Source organism: Pseudorasbora parva, chromosome 15 (assembly GCF_024679245.1).
Source record: "Pseudorasbora parva isolate DD20220531a chromosome 15, ASM2467924v1, whole genome shotgun sequence".
NCBI classification, from domain to species: Eukaryota; Metazoa; Chordata; class Actinopteri; order Cypriniformes; family Gobionidae; genus Pseudorasbora; species Pseudorasbora parva.
The window spans coordinates 31,033,173-31,045,570 of NC_090186.1; the positions used below are offsets into that span (position 1 = coordinate 31,033,173).

The 12,398-nt window shown below is 36.7% G+C and overlaps 1 protein-coding gene across 2 annotated transcripts in view; it reads right to left on the reverse strand.

The window, feature by feature from the left end:
* The window catches only part of rock2b (rho-associated, coiled-coil containing protein kinase 2b), a 47,381-nt gene that overhangs the window by 11,401 nt on the left and 23,582 nt on the right, over positions 1-12,398 (reverse strand). For both annotated transcript variants that reach the window (XM_067417684.1, XM_067417683.1), the window contains 13 exons: positions 11,375-11,481; positions 11,115-11,274; positions 10,541-10,701; positions 6,877-7,061; positions 6,646-6,715; positions 6,436-6,539; positions 6,066-6,252; positions 4,967-5,060; positions 4,765-4,859; positions 4,427-4,609; positions 4,137-4,308; positions 488-555; positions 316-404 (listed from right to left, as the gene is read on the reverse strand). In XM_067417684.1, the coding sequence (XP_067273785.1) occupies positions 316-404; positions 488-555; positions 4,137-4,308; positions 4,427-4,609; positions 4,765-4,859; positions 4,967-5,060; positions 6,066-6,252; positions 6,436-6,539; positions 6,646-6,715; positions 6,877-7,061; positions 10,541-10,701; positions 11,115-11,274; positions 11,375-11,481 (1,675 nt within the window). The remainder of the gene's footprint in view (positions 1-315; positions 405-487; positions 556-4,136; positions 4,309-4,426; positions 4,610-4,764; positions 4,860-4,966; positions 5,061-6,065; positions 6,253-6,435; positions 6,540-6,645; positions 6,716-6,876; positions 7,062-10,540; positions 10,702-11,114; positions 11,275-11,374; positions 11,482-12,398) is intronic.

Consider the following 12,398-nt stretch of genomic DNA (forward strand, 5'->3'; position numbering starts at 1 on the left):
CTAACTGAATATATTGCTTGTTCCAAAGCTAGTCATTTTTTAACCATGTTCATACTTTTTAACTGAACAAATGTATTGCTTACACAATAAACAGATAAAAATCAAATCGATGCAAAATATAATTAGATTAATAAACTAAATGTGCCATTTGTGCAGAAATGCACAAATTTATTATGAATGATATATATGCATCACATTAAGTTTATTAGTTTGTTAAAACTGTCTCCAAATGAATAGAAATTTTATACGCAATTCAAATACATAAATCTTAAATTTAGGCCAAGATATTTTTTGATTTATGATTTCCAAACTCACTCAATATCCAGAATCATGAAGGGGTTAGCCTGCTCTCTCTCTTGCTCAGATTCATAAAACAGGATCTTCTTGCTGCTGACCACCACATACTGCAATTTACACAGAGATACACACACATATGATCAGACAGGGTTTGTTGATGTGACGTGAGTGTGCATGTATAAACCTTTACCTTCTTTTCCCATCCAAACCGTTTGGTGTTTTTAGTAGGCATAGAGAGCCATCCCTCAAGAGTAGAATCTGTGTTTAAAAAAATAAAATAAAAACACACAGAAGAGTGTTTTATACATTACAGAGCCACACGTTTGAATATGACAAGCAGAGCAAAGTTATCTTTAAGCAATTTCAGAATGCAACCTGTATTAGAAGTCTCTTGGAATAAACAGGTTTCTCTCTCAGTAGTGTTAAAGGTGCAGTATGTGATTTCTGAGAAACGCTGTTTAAAGGGTCATGAAACCCCCCTCCTGCAGCGGTGTTTTTTCACACCTTCGATTTGAAAAAGCTTGTTAAAAGGGGAGTGGTCGACTGTGAAAAGGTGGGATGGTATTGTGTGGAAAGAGGGAATGTTTGCATAAATTGGGGAGTGTCTGTCAGTAGGTGCTGAGCGGTTCTGAGACATGTTCTTGGTTCACGTTGGCATTGTTTGCCACAGAGAGATTAAATGAGGGATGAGTACAGCGAATGAGAGAGCTATAAGTGGCGTGCAGCAGAGATCGCAAATCATTCAGCTCTTCAAAGTTCAAACCAGCATAATTCAGTGAGAAATGAAAATAAATGTTATTCTGCATGACGAAATATTTTGCAAACGTGATAAAACTATATTTGTCCAAATATGCACGCTGTTTGGCAAGATGAACAACGCGCCGACGTGATAAGAGAACGTGAACCACCCAACATGCGATGTGATAGAGATGTGTAATTCTAGATCGGTGTAAAAGCGAAGAGGTTTGAGGCTAGTCTCGACCGCGCATTGCCGTGACGATCCGCGCTGTCTATCACTCGGCAGCTAAATCTATATTTGTCCAAATATGCAGCACACTGTTTCACTAAGAGCCCGAACACACGCGGTTTAGTGCATGGCTGTGACGACAAATAAAACGGAGAGGACGTGGCTTTTGTTCATTAGCCTACAGATTACAGATTGGTTATTTTGCACTCCTGACATAGATAGTCAACGCTTGCAGGTTCGGCGTGCGATTCCTCAGGTGAATTTTACTTTACCGAGCCTTTGTAGCAAAGGCTTCCACAGACGGCGCCGGTTACAGCTCGCTCAGCGCCCTTTACGTTACTTCGTATCAGCACAACGCCTAGCTTTCCTCCGTGACTTTTCCACACGCTGCTTCCAAAACTTCCCCACCATATCTCTACAATAATGATGTAAGACGAGCCTGACAGAAGTGACTGTCTCATGCATATTAACTAAATTATCTTGTATGCATACTACAGCGCAGGGATTGGACTGAATGAGCTTTCTGTCATGAATATACATCGAGAATCGCTCGGAGCGGTCGACGTCAGCATGTGCCCAGCACCCCATACTTGGGCCGAAAAGGCCGTGCCGACGTCAGCATTTGTGACGTTGCTCCGACTAAACTTTTCAAACCGGAAGACAGAAATCGCTCTGAAAAATGCAAAAATAACTATTTTCACATATGCATACCATTAATGAGTACCCTTAGTGTTTTCAATGATGTGCAGCCTATACATATCTGTTTACATCTCAAAAAAAGTGTTTTGGGGTTTCATGACCCTTTAAAGTGGATCGGACCAAATATACAATATACATTGATTAAAAGCTACTGTATTATTGCTTTATTGAAGAGCAGTGAGTGATTTTCTCTTTGTCTTTTGTTGTTTTATTAACATAATTTTAGAGTTGAACTAGCTCTTTAAGGACAAGTGTTCACAATCACTAGGCTGCTGCTAAGACCTGCTTGTATCTCATATCTTTAGACATAACCGACTGTGGCATCCCTAGTAGCTGGTGTGCTACTGGTGACAAACAACAAAATCTTGCTTGCATTATTCTGCTTCACTTCAGCTATTTTAGAGACATTCACATGCATTGCATGGTCATGCATTTTAGGTGCGGAGCAATGAAGGGAGGGGTGTGTTTGTTTGGGTTGATTTTCAAATATCAACAGTGTTTCTCAGAAATCGCTTACTGCACCTTTAATGGATTTTATGAAACACACAAAGTGAGTAGTGTGATTATGTGCAAAATAATGTCCCAAGTAATGAGCATCACACCATGTTGGAAAGTGTGGCTGTGTTTCAAAACATAGTGCAGTGTTTCCCAACCTTCGTCTTACATACTGCAACAGCCCCATCAGGGCATCGTCATCATCAAAACAGAACTGTTGTAGAGCAGATATATTCTGCTACGAACATCATCTACACACATAGCTCAACTCAATGTTTTATTTTACAGTCTTCTTTAAATATCTCAGTGTGTTGAGCCATTGAATAAATAAATACATTTTGTTGTTAACTATTTGCTTTTTTTGACATACGTTATAATTTTGAATTGATTTTAGTCATTTTATATAGGTTGAACAAAGCAATTAGTTATTGGTTAAATAAAGCAAAAGATAAATATTTATCTTTTACTTAGAAGTACTTCTAGGAGCCTGCTTGAAGTATGTGTACACCTGGTTGGGAATCACTGACCTAGTGAGCTGCCTACCAAGACAGCATTTTTGAGCATTATAGGCTCATTTGAACATTAAGCCCAAAAACACTGTCTAGGTTTTTAGTATTCAAACTCCACACTGAGTAAAAGTGAACGAGAACAAGGGCCAGTATGCGTGCCAATTTGTTTCCATGCAGGGTCACCTGCAGACTCTTGTTCAATAGGCTTCTCATATGTTAGAGCAGGCTTTTGCCCCCACTCGTCGTCCTCATCTTCCTCTTCCTCTGAGTCGGAGGGGAAGCGAGAAGCTATCCGGCATGGCCGGGTATCAATACACACTGACTTGGAGCTCCGTTGGTATGTGAAGGACATAGACTCAGAGGTGTGTGATTGTGTGATGCGCACTACACCGCCATCGCATTGAGAGTGGGAAGAAATGAAAGAAGAATGAGGAAAAAAAGCAAAAGGATGCATACATTGAGAAGTGAAAGAGTGTGAAAAGGAAAACGGGTAAAAGAGGAAAACAGAGTAGGAGTTCTGTGTATTGATTATGTTACGTGTTCTAGGGTCAGAGGATATTTGTGGAAACCAGACCTGTGTTTGTAGGGGGAAAACCTTAAGACATTAAATTAAATATAAATAGTATTAATATTTAAAAAAAAACAATTGTATTAAATTAAATAATAGATAAATTAATTATATGGATATATATATTTATTTATTTGTGATTGATTCACCCAGTGTTTTTAAGTTTGTTTTTAAGTAAATAAAGTTAATAAATTAAATGAATAACTTTTACCTCTGTAAATTTGCATAGGAACAGTCTTAATAAAATATTCAAATACGGTTCAATAAAAGTTCATTAATAAAATTAATGGAAAAAATTAATAAATAGAATAAAATTAAATTAATGACTAGTGATGACAAATGTTATAAAGTTTGTTTAGAATTTAAATCAAATTATATTATATATTATAAATAGTTATAATTAGTTAAATTAATGTTGTACTAAAATAATCACAATAGTAAAAAGTGATGACAATTGATTTACCAGTGCCCTTATTGGATCATATGGTGACAAAAATACTATTCAAGTTGGTTCTTTTTTCTTTTTTTGTACTATTCATGTGAATGATGATAAACACATTATGCGGTCCTGTGCTTGACGGGACGTAACCTGTATAGTTACCTGGATAAGAATCTTCACCATCCAGGTCGTTTCCGGTGCTACTGATGCTGGTGGTGTCCAAAGAATGGATGCTCAGAGAAGTGATCTGACAGCGCAGACGCTCAATATCACTGTCTTTACTGTCCAGGGCCATCTGCATTTCCAGTCGGACCTGAGACTCCTCTGCTATTGTCTGCAAACAGAACAACACTTGTTATGTGCTTTGTATATTATTTATGTATTATACGTAGACTGCTGAATAGGTTTTCTAATATTACATTTCTTTTACATTTATATTTAATGTCACTCACAGCCTGCATATCATTGATTTCTCTCTGGTATTTGATGATGGTGTTGTTAAGCTTTTCTTTCTCTGTGCGGAGCTGGAGCTGGAGCTGTCTGTTCTCCTTCTCCTTCCTGCGGACATCACTGTTGTTACCTTGCTGTGGCCTGACATCGGTCTTCTTCATAACTTCTGCCAGCTTGTTTATAGCCTACAATACAGACATCTGATGTTATAATTTACCTGAGCATGCTAATAACTTCTATTTTAATCTATGAATATAATGGAGTAACATGTACATGTATAGTTACAAACCCTTGATTAAAATTCAATAAAACTATAGTTAGATGTTTCTTCCAAACACACCTGAATCTTGAGGGTTTTCTCAGACTGTATTTGCTTCTCTAGAGACAGTGTCAAAGATTTCATCTGTTTCTCTTCTTCTTTGACGATCTCCAGCTCTGTGTATACACATTTATAAATGTTAAATCACATATATTAGCATATATGGACATTATACCATCAATCCATTCATATTTTATAATATAAACTTTAGCAAAATACTCACTTTGCTGTAGGTGTTTGAACTTATTGTTGAGCTCCTCTTTCTCATTAGCCAGGTTGGCAACATCTGCAGTGAGTGTGCGGTTTGATTCCTCCAGCTTATATTATGTAGAAGATGAATTTAAAATGAATTAATGTTTGTGTTGTGCACAAACACACACACATTTACATACTGCCGTTTAAAAAAAATTGAACGGTAATTCTCTTATACTCACCAAGGCTGCATTTATTTGATTAAAAATACAAAATTATATTGTAAAATATTATTTAAAATTTAAAACAACTTTTCTATTTTAATATATTTTAAAATGTAATTTATTACTGTGATGCAAAGCTGAATTTTCAGCAACATTACTCCAGTATTCAGTGTTACATGATCCTTCAGAAATCATTCTAATATGATTATGATTATTATTAATGTTAAAAACAGTTGTGTAAAACATTTGTTTAGGATTCTTTGATGAATAGAACGTTCAAAAGAACATTATTGAATAGAAAGCTTTTGCAACATTGTACTACCATTCAAAAGTTTTGGGTCTGTAATAATTATTTATTTCTAAAAAAAAAATGGGGAGGGGGGACATAATACCTTTATTCAGCAAGGATACATTACATTGATCAAAAGTTTTTATTTTTAAAGAAATGTATAATGTTACAAAAGATCATTTAAAACCAATTATGTTCTTTTTAACTTTCTATTCATCAAAGAATCCTGGAAAAATGTTTTACAAAACTGTTTTCAACATTGATAATAATCATAAATGTTTCTGAGCAGTAAATCATTATATTAGAATGATTTCTGAATGATCGTGACACTGAAGACTTGAGCAATGATGCTGAAAATTCAACTTTTGCTAAAATATATTCTAGAAAACAAATAGAAAACAGTTATTTAACATTTTCACAATATTTCACAATATTAGTGCTTTTTTGTATTTTTAATCAAATGAATGAAATGAAGCCTTGTTGAACATAAGAGACTTCTAAAAAAAAATTACAAATCTTACTCATTAAAAACACATGAATGACTGTGACACTGTATATATATATTATATTTATTATATATATATCATCTCCATTCTTATACTTTCTTGTATTCTTACCGAGTTAATGGTATTTTCCTTTTCGCCGAGTTCCTGCCGGTGTCTGGCAATCATGTCTTTGATCTCCAGCTCCTTCATGATCTTCTCTTTCTCCAGGTCTGAGAACTGCTCCTCGGCGATGGACCGTGCCAACTGTTCAGAGTCTGCCTTTGTCAGGCTCGCTTCTAGCTGCTGTGCTAATGAGTCCCTATATAAGAGCACAAACCAGTTTGTATTGAACAACATTTCAGCATATTTTACAAATTGTTATGTTCATTCATCCTTAACTAATTGCATCTATTTACCTTACTTTTCATCTAACCTCGCTCTAATTGTTATGGTTTTACCTTTAAAAAAAAGGATAAGCCCTTTTTATAGCAAATATACACACCTCTCTTCCAGTAGATCCTCTAATCTCTGCTGAGCATCTGTGTAGAGTTTAGCCTTTTCATCATTTTCCTCTTTTAGCTCACGAATCTGAGTTTTATACAGTTTCTGAATCAAGGAAAAACAAATATGAGCACAAAGATACACAAACCAATCCCAATACATCACTCCACATATATTTGCAGGCAAAATATGAAAAAGCTGGCAGACATACTGTGAAGTACTGCTCTGCCTCCAGCTGGTCCTTCAGCTCTTTCAGATGTATGTCAGCTTCTTCCTTCTCTCTGATTGGGCACAGAGAAAAGAGACCTTTTTATTGCATACTGATCCTTATGATGAATATTATTTGTGTGTATTATGCTTATTAGCATATTGATTTGTAAGTTTAGCAAAATGTGTGTGTGTGTGCGTGTGTGTAAAAACTGTGAATCAGTAAGTAACTCACTTGCGCAGTTCCTGATTTTGTTTCTCCAGGCTGAGTTTAAGCTCCAGCAGATGGTTGAGTTCTTGTTTGAGCTGTTTCTCAGAGGAGCGTAGGGTGCTAATCTCCTCCCTCTGCACTTTGAGATCATTCTGACACAGAGTCTTCCTCTGAGTCTCCTGATGCACACGCACACTTAGCACCTCCACCTACCGCGCACACACACACACACACACACACACACACACACACAAGATTGGATTCAATCAAATATCTTTGCCTTCCGTTGAACTATGTGATGCATAAGTATAATTTTTAATTCTGTCAGGACCACTATCTCCAAAGATGATTGACCATTAGCATATAATTTGGATTGGCTTTATGGTTCTGTTATGGGCATAAACTCCCTGCTCATCCATGCAGCCTAGCATGGATAAGAGCAGGGAGGGCAGCAATAACCCCCCTTAGGGTAAAAAGAACAGAACCAACAAAGTTTTGCAGTCTGCAGATATCATTAATGTCAATATTTAATGTACAAAATAATTTGGGAATTTAGTCTGATTTAAGGTGAATAAGAAATGGGGGAAGGGGAAACGGGATCAGCAAAGGACCTTGATTTGGGATCTGAACTTGGGTTCCCAAAGGTGCAGTTATGTCAATGCTATATGTCAACATCTTAACCACTAGGCCATCAGCGCCGATGATTTAAAAAAACACAGGTGTTTGCTCTGCATTACTTATCGGATCCAAGAGACATTAAAGGTGCCCTAGAATAAAAAAATGAATTAACCTTGCCATGGTGAAATAATAAGAGTTTAGTACATGGACATCACATACTGTGAGTCTCATAAACGATTGCCTTCTACTTCTTATGTAAATCTCGTAAATCAAAAACACCACGGAAAAATAAGTGCTTCTCAACATAAACCAACCGTGACACAAGCGTTGGGGATCATTTATATGCACGCCCCCAACATTCGCATCTGTCCAAACATGTTCATTGTCAGGTGGAACTGACGGAGCCGAATCATCAAACGACATTTGAGGATAGCAAAAACGAGAGCTCGGACACACATTATGATCCAGGCTGTGCAGGAGAGGACTTTTCATATGTCAACAGTCATGGTTGAGGTTTATTATAATCGGATACCACAACAAATCGTTAGTTTGTTCGGCCCATTTGAAGCCAGCGTCGCTCAGCGTCTTAAACTGAAGAAAGCAACTGTATTCCTGCAAGCAGTAAGTATGATTTATCCACTTATTGACTAGCTGTTTAAACAATTTCTGATTAAATTGAAAGTTTCTTAGAGAGACAGCATTGTCTAGATGATGCAAGATGCTAGTACAGTAACAATAGGAAACTCCAAGTACCATACAAAACTAAATAGTGTGTCTAATGACAAAGGTTAATATTATTTTGTATTACAAAATACAACTGTAGATACATTGCTTACAGATTGTTCACTTGATCCTTCTAGCAAACGTCACCTTTTCCAACTTATAAGTTAAAATTTGACAAGGCTATTCATTTTGTAAAAATATAAGTTATATATTTATATTTTTGAGAACTGAAGTAGGCCTATGATGTTTTTGCATGCTTGTATTAAGAGTAAATCACAGTCACTGCGTAACGTTAGCCTACCTTGTGACTAACGTTATATAAACATGCAATATCGTTGACGAAAAAAGACAAGTCTAAAATGTAGACTGAATGACACACTTTACGCAGAACATCTCAAATGTAAATTTCTTAAATGCAGCTTACTTGTTTATTGGTGTTTTCAGATAACCTGCGCATGAGCTTGTGTGCATATGGTTGCCAGATTGGACATGTTTAGGTAAAACACTGGATAGTATACGGGTTTCCTTTCACAGAAAAGCTCTGTTTGGGGGATTTAAATGACTGAAATCTGGCAGCCGCACGAACGCGAGCTCTTTCTCACGCGCGGATGATCTGAAAACACCAATAAACAAGTAAGCTGCATTTTATCAATCTCCATTTGACATGTTCTGTTTAAAGTGTCATTCAGCCGGTCTGTGTTCTGTCAGGACGGTCAGGACTCACGAGCCACTTCACTGAACAGCTGAACTGCTGTGAGCTGCTGAAATAAGCCAATCAGAGCAGAGCTCAATATTAATATTCATGACTCTTAATAAGGCAAAAACAGAGCATTGCATCCTAGGGACAATTTCTAGGGTTGTAACTGGACCTGTAAAACTGTATCTGGGCGATTTTTATAAGCCACATACCCTCTATGTAGATATCAGAGAACAATTTAACATATTGTTTCAACTCATTCTAAGGCACCTTTAATGTTTTCTTTCCTTAGGCCAATCACATAGCACTAAAAAGACTGCCGTTTTTCCTGAAGTTTAAGACCAAATGCTGGGCAAGACTTGTTCTGTGGCATAATACTTATCCATTATGCCGCATCAAAGCGTCCACTTCAAAGATATTGACAGGCCAGTGTCACTACGTAGCCAAAATAAGAAATGAGGGGCCTTGCTGGTGGGTAAGCTCTTAGCGATATCCAGTGCCTTTACCTGGATGACAGCTCTGCATCCCTCATTTCTTTTTTCGGTGGAGTACTGACACACTTGCCTGTCAATTTCTTTAAAGTGGCCAATTTTAGATCTGCGGTATCTATGCTTTTTTATGACTGTTAGGATAGTCTAATATGGCTCCCCATCTTCTAACATTACACTGTGACACACTGTGTTTCTTTTGGGCTTTTTAATGAGTTGTTTGATCTCTATGAGCATAAAGGGTTAGTTCACCCAAAAAGGAAGATTCTGTCATTAATTACTCACCCTCATGTGGTCCCTCAAAAGGCACTAAAGACGTTGTTAAAAAGGCCATCTCAGTACAGTGGTTCTACAATAATTTTATGAAGCAACGAGAATAGTTTGTGTGCCTTATATAGCAAATGCCTATTTCAAAACACTGCTTCGTAAAGCTTCGACCCATTATGAATCAGCGGTTCGGATCACCAAAGTCACATGATTTCAGCAGTTTGGCAATTTGAAATGCAGTTCGAATCATGAATCAATATGCTGAGGCTCTGAGGCTTCATGAAGCAGTGTTTTGAAACAGGTCATCACCATATAAGTCGTTATCTATTTTTGTTTTGCGTACAAAAACTATTCTCGTCGCTTTATAAAATTATTGTAGAACCACTGTAGTGAGATGGCCTTTTTAACAACGTCTTTAGTGCCTTTTATGGGTCTTGAGTCAGGAAATGACATTGTGGCCAATGGAGGCCTTTATGAGCCATCGCATTTCAACAAAAATATCTTAATTTGTGTTCCGAAGATGAACAAAGGTCTTAAGAGTGTCGAACGACATGAGGGTGAGTAATTAATGACAGAAGCTAACCCTTTATGCTCATAGAGATCAAACAACTCATTAAACAGCCAAGAAGAGAAACAATGTATCAGAGTGTAATGTTAGAAAATGGGGAGCCCATTTTTGGGTTAACTAACCCTTTAATGTGTGCATCATAACCTCTCAGTTACTGTTTCACTTTCACATAAGGTCCCCTGGCACTCTAAACTACCGGTAGTTTACAGGGGCGAGTAAACTTTAAAAAAAACACACAAAAAAAACTTGTCTTAAAGTCGGAACAATACAGTTATTAAAATGATTCAGGCAGACAGACAGGCAAGACAAACAGACAGACAGGTGTACCTCCTCAGTGAGTTTTTCTTTGAGAGAGCGGAGCTCCTGAAGCTCGTGTTTGGCTTGTTTGTAATCACAGTCTAATCCTGAGGTTTCCTTCTCCAGCTGCATCAGTCTGTTTTCCAACTGTTGCTTCAGAGATCGTTCTTCCAGCAGCTTATGTTCCATAGCTGTCACAAAAACACACATAACATCACCAAACTCCCTGTGTTTGTACTACAGACTTAGGAAAGATTTACTCGGCTAGAACAGAAAGCCGAAAAGATATTTCTGTTTTTATACAGAGATCAGAAATGCAAGGCACGTCTAGAAGAATCATGTAAATCTTGACAAACAAGATTCTGATGACCAAGTCAAGACTAAAGTATTTTGTTGTGAGTCCAATTCCTTTTGGGTAGTTGTATATGTATAGCAGGTTAGTTCTAAGAAATCTGTAAAATGTCCTATTAAGTGAGCACTTTCCCCATAGTTTAGTTTACTAAGCTTACTAAGGTAACCAGAACTTGTTTTCCCTTAAGTGAAAATCTGTACACAAATATACATTTAAAGAGATTTTAAATTAGAGGCTACTGTCTAATTTTACCGTTCAGGGCCTCAGACTTGGCCTCCTCAATGGATTGGTTGATTTTGTTGTTGTCGGCCAATCTGGCGTTAGTGGCTTTATGCTCCGCCTTCTCCTGCTCCAGAATCTGTTGAACGGCTTTGAGTTTAAAGGAGAGATCGATCTCCTGCTTGTTCTTCTCCTGTGAGTGATATAATCAGGTTTCAGAAGAATACACATAACCACACGTACACATCATGTGCTGAGAACTAAGTCTTTCAATCACTTGCTAAAACACAAACCTTTTCCAGGGCAGTAAGATCCTCCTGTAACTTTCTTTTCTCTACTTCAGCCTTTGATAGAGAACTCTTTATGTGTTTTAATTCGTCTTCCAGTCCGGATACACGACCTGAGAATGAAAGAACGATATAAATACAGAAAGAAAGGAAGACACAGGCATATCAGACACAGAAGACAGAAGTAGAAGTCAAAGTTCAGGAATTCAGGTCAAGATTAATGTTAAACCTCAAACCATAAAAAATAAATGGCTGTTTATTCACATACGGTCACTTTTGGTCCTGTGGACCTTCAGAAAAATTAAATCTCTTACAACACTTTAAACTTGGACTAGTATATTTACTTTATTAAAGGGATAGTCCTTTACTCACCCTACAGTTGTTTCAAAGCTGTATGAATTTCTTTCTTCAGCTGAACACAAGCCATTGACTTCCATAGTAGGAAAAAAAAGTCAATGGCTCCAGTTAACTGTTTGTTAACTGACATTCTTCAAAATATTTTCCCTTGTTTTCAGTTGAAGAAAGAAATTCATTAAGGTTTGAAACAACTGGAGGGTTGTGTTTCAAACCAGAATTTTCATTTTAAAGTGAACTATCCCATTAAGCTAAAAATGCTCATCTCAATTTTTTGGTCACCGTAATGGTGATTATAGGAATGATATTTTAAACATCAGAACAAAAATCAATACAAAATTACATATTTCTCAGAAACAACTCTATTTTCTTCACGTCACAAGCCTCATATTTTATATTAAACATAATCCTAAACTAATTTTTGATAAAACTTCGGGCAAAATCATTGGTCATGGTGGAAAAGACAGTCGCAATTTGAGTAAAAAAAAATATATATATATATAAATTAATTGTGTGGTTCATGGTTAGTTTATTTTACAATTTGTTTAGATAAATATGTAACCACGTTTAATCAATTTAGCCTCTCAAATCAAATCTTGACTTGTCTTGCCTATAATGAAATCCATAGATATTACACTTCAAGCATCACAATGTTCGTCAATTTAGCCTACTATAA